This window comes from Diadema antillarum, unplaced genomic scaffold (assembly GCF_040938485.1).
Source record: "Diadema antillarum isolate AM-2024a unplaced genomic scaffold, OU_Dant_1.0 seq00000445_RagTag, whole genome shotgun sequence".
NCBI classification, from domain to species: Eukaryota; Metazoa; Echinodermata; class Echinoidea; order Diadematoida; family Diadematidae; genus Diadema; species Diadema antillarum.
The window spans coordinates 1,056,030-1,076,026 of record NW_027271419.1 but is presented as its reverse complement, the minus strand read 5'-3'; the positions used below and the strand labels follow the sequence as shown (position 1 = coordinate 1,076,026).

General features: G+C 38.0%; 1 protein-coding gene across 1 annotated transcript in view; it reads left to right on the top strand.

The window, feature by feature from the left end:
- Positions 1-19,997, top strand: part of LOC139732720 (alpha-N-acetylgalactosaminide alpha-2,6-sialyltransferase 2-like) — a 72,689-nt gene that overhangs the window by 11,917 nt on the left and 40,775 nt on the right. The window contains exon 2 of the mRNA XM_071643572.1: positions 699-870. Within this exon, the coding sequence (XP_071499673.1) occupies positions 699-870 (172 nt within the window). The remainder of the gene's footprint in view (positions 1-698; positions 871-19,997) is intronic.

Sequence of the window (19,997 nt, the reverse complement as noted above, 5' to 3'; positions counted from 1 at the left end):
AGAAATGTTTGATATACAAAAAAAAAATCGCAGAATACACTTAAAATTAATCTAAAGTATGTAAAATTTCATTTGAACTATAGAGATTATGTGTTGGAGGAACTGCAAAAAAAAAGAAAGAAAGATCAAATGCTTTACTAGTGGAGATAAGTCCTGGGAAAAAATGTAGGCAAGCACACGATAGAGAAATGAGAGAAAAAGAAAGGAGAAATAGAGGAAAGAAAAAAATTCAACTCAAGACAGCTTCCACCTCTTCTTGGGTACATTTTCTCCCATGATTATTGAAAACTTTTCGTTGTTTGCATTTCCGTCGTGTGTTTTTCGTGTACGTAACATGCTGTACTTTAGCAATGATACACACGACATTCGCACATACGTTGTGGAAACTTCGCACAAATTGCACAAGAATAATTTTCGGCTTCATAGTCGGAAAACATTCGGAGAAAAACTTTTCCGAATGTTGGATTTTGTCATTTGCGTCCTTCGCAAATCGTTCGCGTGCTCCGTGAAATCCCACCCTTAGCCTCTTCAGTGTTGTCACTGTTCTACCACAGGACCCTGCCATTATTATTACCCTAGTGTTGCCAGGTACCCATTTATACACCTGGGTCAAGAAAACTGCACTTTCTTTTGTATTTCACAGTCCTAATAGCTTTTGTTTTATGTAATTTGTTGTGTTTATGTCTTGCACTCCACAGCACTGTCCAAAAACTGTACAGACCCTAGCCAAATACTCCAAGTGGTTTCGCGATCGCTACGAGCATGGAATCAAGTTATTTGCCGACTTCGAGGACGTGCGGAGCTACAAGAATTACCACAAACTGGACCACTACACACTCCCATTTGGTTTCCGCAGAGTGAAGAGATCTCGTGAGTACAATTTCGTACAAAATGTGAAAGGCTGCTAATTTTCATGACCTGAGTTCTGATGATTTAGTTTCTACATACCAGAGTTTCTTGTATTCACTGAAGTGTGCTGAGATGAGAAACCATTTGATTACTAGTAATCATTCCTGGAAATGTTGTACATTGTAACTGTTTATTGTGCGTAGTGACCTGTGTGTAATTGGTGCAGGATACCCGATGCAAAAAGCTTTAAATATAATTATAGCCCTGACATGAATAATACTGTACACTGTATAATGAGAACAGGCCGTGCAGACCTTCAGGAAAACTTCCTATATTTAATGATTGTAAAATGTGATTCAAAGATTTGAAATTGTTTACTCCATAAATTTGTTTTGCTCCAAAATCATACTTGTTTGGTTAACTGTGTGAAAAAAACAAACAAACCAGAAACATTTGCCACATGCAGCTTTTGTGAATTGCAGAGACTCCAACCCCAAGCACCTTCTGATCTGGAGATTCTCCCGCCCGAAACCCCTAGCAAACGGGAGACTCCAAGTTGATGTGTGTGAAGCATGAAGTTCCTAGGGTTCTAGATGTTCTCTGGTGCTATCTAAGGCTTACTTTTTCAACATACGATAGCGATAAGTAAGAAATCCTTTCCACTGGGAGACACAGAGCCAGGGCGGGAGAAATCAAATCTCCAGTGGGAGAACGGGAGATTTTGCAAAAATGGGTTTTCGGCGGGAGATCTCCCGTCGAAAACGGGAGAGTTGGATTCTCTGGAATTGGAGCCAACAGCCTTATTCTCACATGAAACTTTTGTGCACTGCCACCATTGGCATTCAATGCAATCTGTAGACATAAACTTTCATGGGCATTTTTAATACTTTCATGAATCTTGGCTCCTTGCAAAATTCACGAAGGTTTCATGCATGCATGCTACAATTCCTAGTCATTACAGTAATGCTGCGTCATCTTGTCATAAGTTTTATCATTCATTGTTTGCATTTCATGAAGTAGATGAAAAAAGTTTCTCTATATTTGAGCAATGTTTTGGGCATTGTCAATTATTTATTTCATTTTATTATTTATTATTTATTTATCAGTTACCAGATTTAAAACAGATCTTAAATCAGCAACATTGAAAAAGATGGCTTGATTTTTCTGTCTCAAATTTGCAGCTCTGTCAATGTTTTTTCTGACTTTGTGCAACGTTATCACTGTACTGTAAAAGTGGCAATTTTCATGGTGTCGAAAATTTGCACACATTTCGCGCAACCAGAAACTAGCGCGAAAATATGTTCCAGCTGTTGATGTCTCGATTTCGCGGAATTAATAACACGTAAAACTCATCTTAACCTGTCGAGCTCGAAAACATGAAGTCAGGCGAAAATATCCACTTTTACAGTATGATATAGCATTTATACACGTTTTTATTACAGCAGAAATCATAGTTGCCAATTCAATGATAAGATGATTATTACTGCAGCAAAATCATCTCATTACATGAAGGGTTGTAATACAGGAATGGGGTAATTAATGCTGCCGATTCCAGATCATCAAAGTGAAACTGGATCATGGGGCAAGAAATCATACGACATCAGTACATCAGTTACAATTCATGGCCTTCACAGTTTCAGTTTTAGTTTAATTCATTTCCATTTTTCTCAAGAAGAAAAGAGAAAATTCATTGTGGTTTCCCACACAATGCATATATGTATGATTTTCACTCGTGACAGGATTTTTTTTTTTCAATCTGAATATACACAGCTGTATGCATTGTAGTGAATGCAAAGTGAACACGAGGAACACAGCTAGCTGCCCATGTTTCCCATAGCAGTCCCCCTGTAGGATTAATTGTTAATTGACTAAAGCAAAGTTTGGATGAAAAGTAATTGTATCAAAATGTTAAATTTGAAAATGAATTTTTTTGGGGCAAATTTTGCGAGCAGCCAAGATATGGGATATGAAAATGCTCATTGAAGTCCTTCTCTTCATTTATTCTGTGCTGAATGGCAGTGGCAATTCTCCAAAAAAAAAAAAAAAAAAAATCATGCTGCAAAAAAGGCTGAATATTTTTGGTTTTATAGTAGACGTATGTCCAGACTTCTTGTCATCATTGTGTAGTGAAAACATTCTAAAACTTACAATTGCTCAACTTTCCCATTTCAGGGCCCTATTTTATCAAAAGATAAAATCGATTGTAAATTCCCTTACCACACAGGCTGCCATAGACTTATGTTATAAATCTTATGTGATCAATAATAGCTCTTCATAAAACAGGGCCCTGGTCTCAGATAAGAATGATAAAACCATTGCAGTTGTATTTGTTTGATAGTCAAATGATTGCACCACTGGCAAGTGTGACAGACATGGTAGGTGTATGATGCATTACTCTTTAACCAGTGCATACATTGTAAGTCATGGTTACTAGGAGTGGGTATGAATAATTTGTTGTTCAGTTGACCTCTCTACGTGTAGCTATCTCCGTAGAAGCTTTGGTCATAATTTCCTCTTTTTTTTTGGGAGGGGGATGGGGGATTGGGTGGGGCTGTGAACTTAGTGAAGTACAATTGACCCATGCACACTGCCATTGTTTAGGATAAGATACCCCTTCGATGGTCCAAAAGTACACAGTCCAGCCAAGATTCATGTCAAGGCCAAAGTAAAACTGCCAGAAAATAGCATTGGTCAGTTAAAAAAAGAAAAGAAAAAAAACCAGATGATTCTCATGTAGAGACACACACTAAAAAGTTTGGAGAGTTAAAAATGTCTTGCTTGCAGACAAGTGATTTTTTTTTTGGGGGGGGGGGGGGGGGGAGAGTGATGTGTGAATGGGTCTCCTGATGGGGACCCCCCTTTTCTCCTTGAGAGACCTCACTGTGTGTGGGAGGTTCACATGGGTACTACTTCATTGATCTTTCTTTTCGTTTCTTTCTCTTTTTTTTTTCTCACCAGACAAACAATAGACTGCTATTATTTGAATGCCATTTAGTGAAGCTATTGTTGTCTGAGTGTCCCCGTTCATATCTTTACTTTTCCAGGCTGTTTTATTATACCCCCGCCAAACGAAGTTTGAAGGGGGTATATAGGAATCAGCGGACGGTCGGGCGGTCGGGCGGTCGGTCGGGCGGTCGGGCGGGCAATCCGTTGCAAATCTTGCGTCGCGAACTACTTCCTCAGTTTTCAACTGATTCCCATAAAACTTGGCACAGATGTGTGCCTTGGGTTGTAGATGTGCAAGACATATTTTTTGACAGTACCCAAAAGTATGTTGCCATGGTAACGGCATATTATGGGCAAAAATGGGTACAAATCTTGCGTCGCGAACTCCTCCCACAGTTTTTGATCAATTTTTGTGAAATTAGGTACAGATGTTCATCTGAATATGTTAATGTGCAAGACACATATTTCCGCAGTGGCAAAAAGTGTGTTGCCATGGTAACGGCATGTTATTGGTAAAATATAGGGCAAAATGCTTCATGTCAAAACTGCTTCATCAGTGTTCTTCCAATTCTCATGGAATTCATATTGAATGTTTGTCTTAGGATATAGGTCAGCATGACACATTTCTTGACAGTGACAAAAAGTATGTTGCCATGGTAACAGCTCACATATTATGAGCCAAAATGATGGAAAATTTTGTGTTGCAAACTACTTCCTCAGTTTTTGCCCAATTTCCATGAAACTTGATACAGATGTGTGCCTTTGGTTGTAGATGTGCAAGACGCATTTTTCGACAGTACCCGAAAGTACGTTGCCATGGTAACGGCATATTAATGGCAGAAGATCAAGGAAAGATCTTGCGGATTTAACTACTTCCTCAGTTTTTTGACCAAAGCTTATGAAATGTTGTTTTGACCAAAGCTTATGAAATGTTGTTTGGCGGGGGTATAACCAGTCGCTGTAGCGACATTTCTAGTTTTATTTATTTTTTAGTGGGTAGACATCTGGAAATCACACTGTAAAACAGACACACAAACAAACCCAAAATAACAGCAAAAAACAAAAACACAGCAAAACAAAGCAAGCAAACAAACAACCAAAAACAACAACAACAACCTCAGAACAGAAAAAATGTTGGAGATAAAATCACCCAAATAAAGCTTTTCCACTTGCAAGGATTGGTTTTTTAGATTTGTTTTTGTTTTTGTTTTTTCCTGCAGTATACATGTACCAGATATACTGTACCTTTTCACAATAACAAGAATGCAAGGAAATGCTGGTTTCCTCATGATGTACAAGTAAATGTGACTCATGCCCTATTTCTTTTGCAAAGTTGCTGATTAATCACTGGATGTGAAAGATTGTGATATGCTACATCTTTACTGATGAAACAATACAAAAAATTCCTTATAACAAAGAGCAATTACCACACACACAGATGCCACAGTGAATGATCATTGAATGGTCATCTATAGGAAATAAGATTGGAGTTAGCTTTTGATCCTATTTCAGCGTCTATTTGTTTGATCAACTATAATCGAGGGGTTCACTGCAAGCCATGTTATGTCTAATACAGGGCTCCACACTAACTTTTATTTTTGGTGGCCCAAAGGCAAACATCCGACCTTTTTTGGTGGCCCGATCAGGCCACCAAATGCTTCATTTCTGAAATTTTGGTGGCCCGACGTGCGTTTTCGGTGGCCCTGGGTCACCGGGCCACCGTTAGTGTCGAGCTCTGTCTAATATGTGATCCTCATCTTATAGTCTATGATGCCATGGCTCTTTTTAACACGACTTTGATATGACAGTCTAACTTCTTCACATATCATGCACTTTGTGGTTTTGAAGGTGTATGGTTAGAGGTTAGAGGTCGTTGTAATGTGATCGACTGCAACGCCCATTAGATGCCAAAGAGGTCACATGTCAGTTGTTCCATGTGACTTTTCACATCACATTGCAAGTGTCAAAGAATATGAGCATTAACTATAAGTATGTGAAACTATTCTCAAGCTGACAATGCAGATACTGTATGATATAGATCAAATGACTGTTTAATCATCCTAGCCTTTGAAAACAGTATTCACATACATGTAGTGTGAAGAGTGCTGCAATTCTAGTGATTTTGGACTGAATCTGTAGATGAAAAAGTTTGTCTTATAAATCAGGGCAGGGTGTACATGTACAATGTACCTCATGCAATATAATGAAATCTCACATAATTTTGTACTTCATGGCCATCTAAATGTTGCTTTGAGGTTGACAATATAGTTAAGTATTTATGATGAAACTCGTGTCTCGGTCTTTTCTGGACCCTGTTGTATTTTAAAAGATGCAATCAAACATAAAGTTAAAAAAATCAAACATAAGTCAGATATTAGCCTATCAGAATTGAGTATTCAGAGACTTGTGTTTGATTTTGTGGCTTACATTTGTTCCTTACTTTTATGCAACAGGGTTTTGGCCTTTTTACAGACTGAAATATGATTGAAATTGTGCTTGTGCTCACTGGCAGAGGTTTTTAGGAACATCAAGAAATTCAATATTGCCATTGCACATTAATACCATGATATTCTTGGCTTATTGAGCCATGAGTATTGGATTGTTTGTTTGTTTGTTGATAGTTATAAAGGAAAACAGACCTGTATTACCAAAGTATGCCGTATTGAGACTGATCAATCAGGGTTGTTCTTTTTTTTCGAGAAGTGTTTAATTTTTCCAATTTCTGTGACACACCCTTGACTTCTGATTGTAAAAAAAAAGAAAAAAAGAAAATTCTGAAATTACAGTGTTGAATATTTTGTAACTGAATATCATAATCTTGTAAGTCTGCAGGCTTTTTACGGGAAATATGGATTCTTGTGTTTTGTTTGCGAGGGATTTTTGTGTAAAATTTACATTCCAGTATCACTCTTGATTTTGCAGATCTATGTTCTATTAGATTGAGAAATTTTTATCCCTATATGATGGTGTCATTTTGTACATGTTTTTGACACATGTAAAATACATGTATTGCTTATTTTTTGCTTTTAAGTGTCAAGACCTTGCAAATAAAAGTTAGTTAACAATCTTTTTTTTTGCAACAGTCCTTGAATACCCTATAAATTTTTGATGCTTTGTAAGATGACAAGAATTAACTTTTCAAAATGTGAAATTTTGACAGCATTTGTCAAAATGGATAAGGAAAAAACACACAAATATTTATATTCTTTTTTAAACATGTCTCTGATTTTGTCCTATTATGTCTACAGAAAATAGAGTAATTTGTGTCATGGCGCCGGTCTACATGAATTGTAATTTGTATGAAATCTTGTGATCATTTTATACTAAAAAAAAATTTCTCAGATTTTCATTGAATACTAGTAGCACTCCATTGATGAATATCATGAATATTCTGAAATTGTTAAATGACTCAGTTGATACATTATAGAATTGTAACAATTGAAACCCAGTAAAATTGCAGTGTCCAGTAAAGCAAATGAGTAAACACTGCGAAAATGTGGAGTCGGCAGAGGCAGAGGAGCAACCTCCAATCGACAAGGCATCTCTCAGTCGTTGTCATGGCAACTGCAGTTTGCTGTTACACACAACGATTGCAAATCTCACTGTCAGACGGGGCTTGCAAGATGGTCCCAAGGTGATCATCACAGTCATGGCGAGAATAAATTCTGAGGACTATTTTCTTGAATACTGCATGGCATGGCAGACATTGAGAAGTGATGGGGAATTATAGGTCTATATCTTGGTCCCTTGACAACATAAATCTAAGCCAAAGAGACTTTGTAATAAAAGCTGGTGCCAGTGACTGTTCTACAGGCATTCGATTTCCATTTGTATGCGCTGATGAATGCTGATGAGAAAACCCCTTCGCGCAACTTGTGCATCAGGCTTGATGGTATACATGTAGATACATGTACACCCTGTAGGCTACTGTATGGGGGGGGGGGGGGGGCTGGTACGTCTCCTCCTTCCCCTTCTCTGCCCTGAGCATTCTGCAGGGAGTATTTAGGACATTTTAAGTCACATGAATTATTACCAAGTGTCATTCAAGCAGACAAATAAAAAGGATTCCTTGTAGATCGTGATCCAAATATCAAGATTTTTTCTTGCACAGTCCATTCAGACGGACAGAAATATCCCCGCAAATTGCTGATTGCGAATATTTTTCGACCAAACTGCGCATGCCCAAAATCTGCTGAAATGGTGACCCTTGTCCTTGTGTTTATGTACTGTTTTGAATGATGGAATAAAAGATCTTGAGACTATTTACTCTACAGCATTTACAATCTCGCCATGGCACAAAATTATTCTGATTGTACCAAAGTACTTATGAGGGATTTGGATTGTGATGCTGATTGTGCTATCGGGCAAAAATCTTAGGATTCGGATCGCGATGAAATCTTGTGATATGTATCCCGCTCATTTGAAGCAGTGTGAATCCCACCGTTATCTAGGTCACTGTAGTAATGGAAGAGCTTTCTAGGCAGTGTGTCAAGGGAAACCTTGTTTGCAGGAGGAGGAGAAGGAAAAGCAATGCAAAGATGGTCCAAGGAAGAGAGGGGGATATGGATGGTACTGTACATGTATGTCAGAAACAGCCAAATTCAAAGAATGAGTTGAGTAGTGAAATTTGTGAAAATGAAAAGCATATATGCCACATATACAATATGAAGTTCAACTCCTTGTAGCTGTAGAACGGATAAAAATGCTTTAATAGTTGTAATTCATGCTGTCGGAGATACAAACTGGAGGTCATAATGAAATTTAGTAACCCACTGCATACTGTTTTCTTTGCTGTTGGGGGGGGGGGGGGTATCGAGGAGTCAAGTTTCTGTTATGTCAGGAAGACCATAAAAGCAATTACTGAAGGACTGGTTGTAAACATTAAATACACATTTTGTATCAAGTATGATACTTCTCTTCTTTCTTCCTTAAAGTCATTGTTTACCATTTGCAGATGAAACAAAATCCCAGCTTTAGTGCTTCAAAGTAGTTCTAAATTCTGAGATAGGGATAGAAACAACCACTGTAAAAATATGAATCAGTAAAATCAATTACTAAATATACAAAATGTGAACAATAGAACTTTATAGTAAAAATGTTTCTAGAATGAACTATCTATAGTTATCGTTTATTGAGAAAAATACTGATATATCCATATATTTTAGGCTTTTTTGCAAAAAATGTATTCGGTAGGATGTTAACCTACGCATAAACATGTAATATGCATCAAATGTGATATCTTGAACATTTTGTCAATCACTGCTCCCAAAGGTAAACAGGATCTATAAACATTAAAAACACATTTGGTATCAAGTACCTTTTGATACTACAGTCATCTCTTCCTTCCATGTAGTGAAGTGTGCAGTGCCAGGTTACATACTGTGTTCCTGTTTCACAGTTAAGTACGTTATTTCCTGTTTCACTTCCTTCACATCTTCCAAAGATGACTCCGACTTTCTTAGCTTCAAGAAGGTATCAGTAACAAGACTACTCCCAGACTCACGTGGTCTGCCACGTACCCATCAAAGTCGATCTGGTGTCCAGTGACCACGCTGTATGCACAAAGCATGCATTTGCATTTGAAGAGGTTCCAAGTGTTTTTTCGCTCATACATTTTTTTTTCCTCCTCACCTGATGGAGCCAATCTTTCAAGATTCTAAGTACAGGTAATCATAATAAAGTAGATGATTACATTTTGTAAATGTTTTTTTTTAAAATTCCCTTTCTTTTGCAAAATCATGAATACACATTGTAGATTTGAAGTTAGAAAAATAGTTTCTTAGAGTAAAAAGTTTATGGGTTAATACTTGGTGTACCGCTAATTAGAATTCTGTTTTTTATTAAATGAGATGAAATAAAAAAAGCACACAACTATTCTATATTTCATGGAAATTGATAGTCCAAAAAGTAGTGTTGAAGATAATAACACAAATGACCAACAGAAATCAGAATTTTGAATATTCCAGGACCTACATCTTTGTGAAGTGATAAGTTATGTCGCAGTAGAATGCCTTGACTGAGCTAGAGTTTTATTTGCCATACTTTAATTCTTATCTATTTTTTGGGAAAGATTGCAATTCTGTGGGAAATATGGATATTTGCAATCCTCCTATGATTCAGCATGAGTTATATTTGCTCAAATGTAATTGGTTTGAGCATTTGAGGGTTTCATCATATGTCATTCCATGAGATAAGGATTAGATTGCTTTTAACACTTTGATATCATGTTTTGACCTTGAATGTGGGTTGTTGTTTTTTTTACGTATTGAACAAATTTCCTGTTATTGCTTTTAGGTTTAATTTGGCGGTGCTCCTTGATCTTAGATAATTTTGAAGTGAGTGCAGTCAAACCTTAGAAGGGGAGAGTGTTTTACTTGTCACTGGCCGATTTAATTTGGTTTAGCTAATACTTTATTCTTTTTTTTTCCTCTGACTTTTTTTTTCAACACTCACTGTAGCATCTCCGCATTGGGCCACGGATTAATATGCAATAATGGCTGAAGCTGTTTGTGTTTTTCACTTTTATATTTTTCACTCTATTTTTTTTTTTCTTTGCCTTTCCCTGTAGAATCTCCACAATGGGCCGTGGATTAACTTGCAAAAACAGCTGAAGTTGTTTTGTATTCCACTTTTTCCCCCAACACTTCCTGCAGGCATATCCCTGCATTGAGCCATGGATTAAGACACGCAATAACAGCTGAAGTTGGTTGATGTGGAACTAGTTCTCGTAATGGACTCCAAATTACAGCTGGCCATGATTTGAGGAAAGGCTTTATTTTTTGTGGCCACTTTAGTACAGTAATCTGGGATGCTTCGTTGCCTTGGAATTTCTTTCGTTTTGTTTTGGATGCCTTCATGCATCTAATCATCAGTGGCATTTGAAAAGTACGCTGGATGAAGTCTGTGTGTAGCAAGGTTAAAAGCCTGAAGTTGTTGCTTGCTGGCTGGCTTGTGGTTATTCTTCCCAGGATGAAAGTGCAGACGATGTGTGGACAAAGAACAGGAACTAAAGTATCATTTTGATAATTTTATTGTCCTGCCCGTGTAGCGATAGTGATACATACATGTAGGTATCACTTTTCCACCATTTGCATCAGCATTGTTTGCATCAACAATAATTTGGTGTACACTCTCTAACTTTCCACAGCTGTGCATGAGCTATGACCACCAAACTCACACAAGAGGACCATGACCTAAGAATGATGTTCAAGTTTGAGTATTATCATGAGTGAAGTCTGACGAGGTCAAAAGGTCAAAGAACTTTTCCTGATTTAAGCACCATATATTGTGTGCTCTCAATAACTTTCTACAGCTTTGAGCTATGACCACAAAACTCACACCAGTACATCACGTAAAGATGCTAGTCAAGTTTGATTATTGGTTTTAAGGCAGACAAGGTCAAAGGTCAATGAACTTATATTGACAAACACTATAATCACAAATTGCGATATGCGGGCGATACATCATTGGTGTTTGCCTTGTTTTGCTATCCAGTGGTAAATCTTGATACCCTAGACATACAGCTCTTGACTCTATCCTATACTGCTCCAAAACTATGAAACAGCTACATTTACAAGTAGGCTCCCTTCTCATCTGAAATCTTCTTGACATTTAGACAATTAAAACACAGTTTAAAGATATATATCCTCTATATAATTATACTGAATCCCCATAGCCTACTCATTCCTGACCCTGGAATAACATACTGTAAAACCAGAACGATATATTGACAAATTGGAGCTGATGGTCTTTTTTTGCGGCAAGAAATATTCTCGAATTACCACTGGCATTCACCACATATAGTGCAGATAATACAGACAAGAACTTTCGCTTGCATTTTAATTTTGCGAATGTTGGCTCCTCCTGAAATTCTTAAGCAATTCATGCAAACACAAATGGTGGTTTTACAGCTAGTTCTTTTTATCATATGGAAAAGGTGCTATTAGTCCAGCGTCACAGCCCAATAAATCAGACAAATTATTCAAATTGTCCAAATTTGAAACACGTGTAGATTGACCATATTCTAAGCAAATTTGGATATTGAACCCTTCAAAATTATGACATCTTCTGTTGCCATGGTAACAATTACATACCTTTATAATGAAATGTTGTAAAAACATATGAGTGTCTCAGCATTTCTATTTCAACTTGAAACTTCATTTGCCATCAAAATCTTGGTCAGCCAAAGTCACATATCCTCTAAAACATGGTGGTTGCTGTGGCAACGACTTTGGAGGCATCGCTGTTGGAAGAACACGAACATTTCTTTGTCAAAACATATTACTAACTATAAAAAAGTTTCAACTCTGGCTGTTAGCAATACAGATGAATGTTTTCAAGGTAAAGATCATGCCTGATAGGACAGTTGCCATGGCAACATAATGATGGAAGCATTTAAGTGGTTATGCTTGGCTTACAAATCAATGAAAATTTCATGTGCTAATAATAAATTTGTAAATGTAACCATTTCCTTTTAAACACAACAGTATGTTCTTTTACCAAGTTGAGTGTACTACCCCTTGTGTCTGTTAGCTGATAATTAGTGGTAAAGCAAAAGTCCTAGAGATGTTGTCATGTTAACAGATCAATTTGATAATGAAATTATTTCTAAAGGTCGCTGTCAGCTTGTACAAAAGTAGAGAACAACTCTGGACTTACAATGCATACACACCAGAAATGTCAAATTTTTTTTTGTTTCAAAAAGATAATTTAAATGTTTGATTAAAGGGATATTAAAGTTTTGGTTGAAACCTGGCTTCAGGTTTCTAAACTTTTTTTGATGAGATAATGAGAAACCTCTTATGAAATATGAAAAGCATGTAATTCCAACAGGAATTAAATGTTAAGTTGATGAAAATTGGCTGTGAAATGGCTAAGATATCCACAGCAAAGCAATCCTAATAAAAGGTAAGACCTACTTTTATTAGGATTGCATTGTTTTACATTTTTTTAAATGTTTCCTGAAGCCATTTTAAAACTGATTTTCATCAAGTCAACTTTGAACTCCTCTTAGAATGGTTTGCTCTGTAACATTTCATAAAAAGTGGTTTCTTAGTATCTTGCAAAAATGTAAAAAGCTCCATCTCATCGCCACCAATACTATACCATCCCTTTAATCTGTTACCATGGCAATATCTTTGAGATTTCTATCCACCAATTTATCAGCAAACAGACGGATAAGGATAATAAAAACTGATTTTGCTGCTTTGCCTCAATCTACAGTTATATTTGGGCCTAGTTTTTGCTTAAATTCCAGAAATAGAAACCTGCAGACTGAGTACACAAAGCAGTAGAAGATGTCTTCAGTTGTTGTATGTGTGTGAGCTGTGTCTGAAGATGCCTTCAACCTTGGAACCACTTTAGAGACACTACAGTATTACACTTGTACGACAGAGGATACAAACTAGAGTGTTCTCAGCGACTGTGTACATACCTTCCAACACCTCTTGCAGGAGGTATAGTGGATGTCCTTATGCATACAAATCATGTAAAAGGGATTAAAGATGATTACCTGTTAAGGAATATTAAAAGATGTATTGAGTTTTGATAAAATGTTAAAGTTAACAGGATAGATTCTCTTTACTTGTTCGAGGAACCTGGTGGGGAGTGTATCAGGTCTATGAGGATTTTAGAATTCAGTATGGAACAGTAGGTAGTGTTGGACTGTTTCGTTAACCCTTTAAGTTAATATGCTGGTATGCTGGAGTGAGCACTTTCAGTGCCAACTGGTACATATGTCTATGAATAGAGATTACCTAATCTCCCTAATCCCCAACTGTGTCATTATGGCCTTTCTGTGGGTCTGATGTGCATTGCTGCACCTGAATGGACTTGCTAACTTTATGAGTAAGTCATTTTAGGATGGATTATTGATGCTGGCGAAAAAGAAAGGGTGGTAGCTTGGCATATAAAGGGTTAAGGTTGTGAGATGGTAGAAAACCTCAGTTTCATATTCCAAGGCTTTTCGTGTGCACATGTGAGTTGGTGTGTGCGCATGTGTTTGTGTATATTGTCACACTAGAGGTGTAGAGGACGGACTGATTTTGCTATGGAACAACACACATTTTCCATAGACCCCTGCCCGAGTATACTGGGGACTCGTCCTCAATGGGTTAATAGGCTGGGTGTTTTTTGGCATTCTGTTCCTCTATGTATGCAGATGGGATTTCAATGGCTACACTCTGCCAATACTGCATTTTGTTCAGACATAACATATAGACTTTAGATGCCTGGATGTAGATGTTTCTTTGAAAGATACTCATTGATTCAAATACAATGGCCCATCATGTCTGACCCTTTCTATGCACAGAAATGTGCACAAATTTTGCACACAAACCTATGGATAGATGATTACTGTGGTACACAGAGGGTTAGGCCGACTTTTAATCAATAGACATTTCTAAATCAGATGATCAAGTGACAGAACTTGTTTCATCAAAGTCAAAGTTGTTGAACTTCATAGATTCACTTCACGGAATGATGATATTGGTTGCAACTGCATGTCAACCATTTGAATTCAATATCTTTCTTATTTTAAGTCCAATTATAAAGAAACTGGTACCAGTCTGTTCTGATGATCTTACTGTATACATTACTGGCAACTTGAACATGGTCTGGAATTTTACTGGTAGAGGAATTGTGGCTCGTTAAAATCAAACTACATAAGGCATATTGTCTGCAAGGGAAAGTGATTAGCCTCCAGGCTTCTGTTTTATAAATGTGCTCTATTCTCACAAACGGAATTCAAGCTATCAGCCATAAAAAGCTGCCTTGTGATGAATGTTGTCATTATCGCATTTGTCTAATGCGAAGCTCAGTGTTGCCTTTGCCCATAGAGTGCTCATCTGGTGGAATCGATCCTCGTTTGCATATCAATTAGGATCATTTCCTCTCTTCTACTATCAGAAATGCATGATTATCTCATCAACTTTTCAAGGGAATAGCCATTATATTCATTCTCTGCTACTGTCATAAATCACTCTAAAAACATGTACCAGTAGTTCTGAAACTGTTAGCTTACATCTCATTTCAGAGTTATGTGTCTGATCAATTGCAAGAATAGAATGTGTACACATCAAACATATCTCCTTTTCTCTATCAATCTGTATAAATGCTACATGTACAAACATATTGGCACACTCTATGGGTCTCTCTATATTTGTCTCTACTAATAATGTACCGGTAGTCTAAACCCAAAGTCAGTGTTATGCAGTGTTGTGTGACCTTCATGCTTCAGTTACTGTGAAAGCAGAAATTTGTACAAATAATTTTTCATGCCTGGCTGGGTAGGATGCATTTTATGTGTTTTTAGTTCCATAGAATCAAAGTATATGATAGTACTGATGGCAGCATAACAGGCATGTTTTTTTATCTTCGGGCTAGTCTCATGTCAAGCAAAATGAGCGAAAATGTCCACTTTTACAGTGCAGTGTGTCAATTTTGATTAGGATTTTTTTCTTTTTTCTTTTGAGGAGCCATTGCATTTTTCAACTCCTTTCGTCAGAGTTTGTTTTTGCTCCCTCCGTAGTGAAAGATGTTAAACAAACATGATTGATTGGTGTCACATTGTGTAGAACTGTAAGAAGTCAGTGATGTCCATAGGCTCTGTATGGAAAGAAGTCATAAGATACGGATACATACATATGTACATAATATCATATATGTGTGTGTATATAATATACACTACTCAAAAAAAGTTAAGGACCACTTTTTAATGTGTGTATACAATTTTCAAACCGGGTGTTGTATTTCTAGAAATACCCGAATATGGCTGTCTTGAATCTCCTCAAACACCCTGTAACAATTTCACACATGGGTGGTTTCAGTTGTTGCATGATGTCTCTCGCATTATTGCATATCCTGAAAAGTGGGCCCATTGTGAAGTGGTACAAATGTGTACAAATGTGTACGTTTTAAAAAGTGGTCCTTAACTTTTTTTGAGTAGTATATTACACAGCGTGCTTAGCACTGCAATGCGTGTAATTTTTCCTCTGTACCCCAATGTGCTGCCTTGAACTATACTCCTAATGAGCGCTAGAGATAAGAGGGAATTACTTTTGCAGAAGATGGCTGTCCGTCTGTCAGGCTTTCTACATCGCTCTGATATGGTGATTGAGAGTATCGGTGGATTGAACTGAGTATTCCATTCCAACAGGAATATATAGTACACATATATGTACACACACGTGTAGTAGTGCTACTCTGAATGAAATTTCATTTGGCACATAGATGTTCTAATATGTTTGGTTTGATTCCACTGTGCTCGATATGCTTGTGGATATGCTGCAAGCATATGTGTTTGTGTGTATGTGTGTGTGTGTGTATGTGTGTGTACACACTTTTAGACCAATATAAGTTTGATATAGTTTGCACAATGTTGGTGTTACTGTGCACATTTTGTCCTTATATAGTGTGAGAATGACGTTATTTTGTACGATGTTTGTGTATAATGCAGTTTGTTTTTGATGGGGTTTTTTTTCGTTTCTGTGAACGTTTCTGTTTCTGTGATATGAAATTGAACGAAATTCGAATAAAGAATAAAAAATGGCTACTTTAACCAAAAATGCTAAAACAAGGCAGCAAAGCAATACAAATCCGAAATGGCTGAAGGAAAGTTGAGCTTGAGGTTAGGAATGTTCAGTTTGACTGATTGTCAGTAAATCTTTGATTGTCTTTTCCTATTTACACTTTTAACAAATAAGAGTTTATATGAAGATTACCTGCGATCTAGACAATAGTGAACATATCTTTTTAAAATGTCTTCCCCCACTTGAGCAGTGTAGATGTACCCTTAGATTTAAAAAAAAAAAGTTGCTTTGTTCATGTTGAGAGCTGCCTTGTTAATTTACAGTATCAATGAGGGGCTGTGAACATCATTCAAGATGACACAAAATATGTTTTAATTTTTCGTTTATACATACATGATACATATTTAATCATTTTTTTTTGGGGGGGGGGGGGAGGGGAGGGGGAGGGTAATTGCTAGTGCTCTCTATCTCTTCATGTACTTTGTTAAATCCATAAACATGAATTATGTATAAATCTGCTTACTCTTACATGCCCACATGTCTTCAAAAACTCGTACAACAGCACACACAGAGCTTATGTTTTGCCCTATGTTTGATGTCCAAGAAACTGCATATTATATATATCAATTATCATGTAATCACCTAATATCAGTCTAGTACAATGTATATCAGCAAACCTGAGCATATTTTCAGGAATGAAAATACTTTGCAAATGAGGACGGCTGCTTTTAGCATACTTTGTTGCCTCTGGAGTTAATTAGTTGTTTTTTTTTATTGAAAGACCCTGTATTTCAAAATATTATCAGTGCAGATGCCCATTATGTTCCATATGGTATAGACCAGCAAAACACTACATGCAATTATAAATTTTTATGGACTATATGCACTTCAAATTAGCAGCAAGGAAATTGACTATGTGGACTGAGTACCACATTTGATGTGTTTTATCTTTATTTTTTGTATGGGGAACGGGAGAATGGTGATAAAGATCAATATCAATACAGCTTACAGCTAATTGAGTTTCATATTGTGGTTGTAAAGGGCTTGTCATGCCAAAATCGTGCCGACTTCTTGGTTAATTCTTTCTTGCGTTTGTAAAATTAGAGCGGGATTTGCATAATTTCCACGGATCATAAGCGTCCCCGGAACTGTTCAGGGATTTCAGCAAAGGAGTGCACTCTCCGCAATCACTTTCATTTGTGCAATTAAGGAGTATTTGGATTAAAGCGCCTGGGACGCAGCATAATTGCCAGTACTCAAATTGCCATTATGTCTAATCATGTGTGGATTAGGAGTGGTCTCCGGTCGCCCATTATTAACTTGCAGAGGTCATCTCCCCCTCTCCCCCCCCCCCCCCCCCCCCCCCCCCCCCCCCCGTTTTGTAGTTGGGACATTCTAAAAATTACCCTTCTTTTCATTGAGGGAAATAATGAGACTGCCCTGAACCTCCCCTCAAAAAAAAAATCAAAAAACAAACAACAACAACAACAAACAATACACACACAAAAAAAACCCAATCAAACAATACACACACAAAAAACACACACACAGTGATTTTATCATACCTAGAAGACTAGTATTGCCTCCCCTCCACCCCTTCTCCTCACAGGCACGCACCCATCCCATCTCCCTGACAATACTGCAAACACACATCATCCATTGCCCATGGTAACCTCCGGTTATCAAAAGGCTGTGCAACATTATATCGATTGGAAAATTGCCATCTCTCCAGAGATGAACAGATCTATCAAAGTGCATTGGATAGGGTGATTTACTGGCTTTGTGGGGGTCCCTGCTGTGGTTTCTAGATTTTCTGATGTTTTGAATCTGCATCATCTAGCTGCATCTCCCTTGATTTGTTTTATTCATGTGCATACGTTCATAATGTGTCTGCGGTATAATACCAATATCCATGTAGTGAGCACTCTTAAGCCATCTCCCCAACCCCCCCAATTGAATGAAAATTAGTTACATCATTGTACAATGTAGGTACTCCAGCATCCACAATTACATGCATAACATGTCTCGGTTTCCTCGATTCAAGATTTTCAGACTGCCTTAAAAGTAAACTTGTCGAGGACAGGTCTTGAGCATTCTTGGGCAGGTGTCTATGGGAAATGCATGTTGTAGCAAAATCAGCCCGTCCTCAACGGGTTAATTCCATCCCTCTCCCATCTCTCTTTGCTTCCTGCTTTCCTCTCACACCATCTTCTTTCACTCCTTCCCTTTCCTTGAAGGAATACCCATCATTAAAGAGATCTAGATCTCTAGGTAACAAACGTTAGGGGCCCCTCCCCTCCCCCAGGTGCCAACACAAAGAGCATGCATTCAGTGTGAGCTTGATGCCGTTAGCAACCCATTTCCCTGTCATGCATGATGAAAGTGTGTGGTGTTATGTGAAACCAAATGTTGTGCAGGGTCTTGTTGACAAGGGGGGGACATGCTTTGTATGAAAGAACAGTATGAGAAATGGGGAAAAGGAGAGAGAGAGGGTGAGGAATGAAGAAAGAGTATGAAGGGGGGGGGGGGGGAGAGGAAGAGGGCTAGATGTGCTACATCGCGTACATAATGTGTGCTGTGGCAAGCCGTGCAATATTGGGCCACTTCCCCGGGAAAGTATTCCATTTCCATCTCGCTCCGCCGATGCTGGCATTTGAAATATCAACGCGGGGGACGTCATTATTTCACGCGGAAAATGTGCCGGGGCAGAATGAGAGGGAGACGGAGGTGGGGGTGGGGGTAGGGAGAGAGAGAAAGAGGAGAGATAAATTCACCGGATGCGTGATGAGAAAGGTGGAGAGGGAAGAGGACGGAAGGAGGAGACAGGAATTGCTAATGATTTTTGTTTTGCCAGCGCTGATGAGGATCGTAAGGAGGGGAAGCAGTGGCATAGTTAGGTAAACTCAATTTTTTTTTCCCCCTCAGAGAGGATGCTCCTTTCCACAGGTATTAGGAGAGGCATGGTCAAAGCTATCGGGGAACATATGTGACCCGCGACAACGGTTTCAGGCAAAAGTCGCAAGAGCAAATTCCCTCCTAGGCGGGGTACAAAGATTTTGACCATTATTTTTGTCGATTTAGGTTTTTTGCAGAAATCGAATCTTTGATATGTTTTCTACATCTACACTAAATTTCATAGCATAAGACTAAGTTTTTCCTATCGAAAATGGAATTTTAAGCACCCTATGTTGGATCGCACTCGTCAGTTTCGAGCTTCCTTCGAACGCCGCGCCAATATCTTCAGCGTTGCTACGGCGCAGGGTCTCGCACGCGATTGGCTGGTGCGTCGCATACATTTACATAATTTGGCTTTCGGAGACACCAGTTGCATGCGTTTGGGGAATGCTTTGTCCACGCGTGCACGATTACATGCTCCATTGTTCTTGCTATAGTGGTTTATATACGCTCGCTCTGTAGTGCGTGCTCTTCGTTTGGCTTTCTATCCAAACTATTCTACCACAATGTTCGACAACTGAAGTGAAACAAAAATCATGTAGCATGACGTAATCGTGTGAAAAGAAAACTAAATATTCTCAAATTTGTCTACTTGTACATGTAGTAAAAATTATGACAGCAGCAGACTGACTCAATGGAAGGTAGATGAGAGGAAAGGAGCGGTCACATGTGACCAATTATATTCAAATACTACACATCAAGATCGCACGAAACTAACGA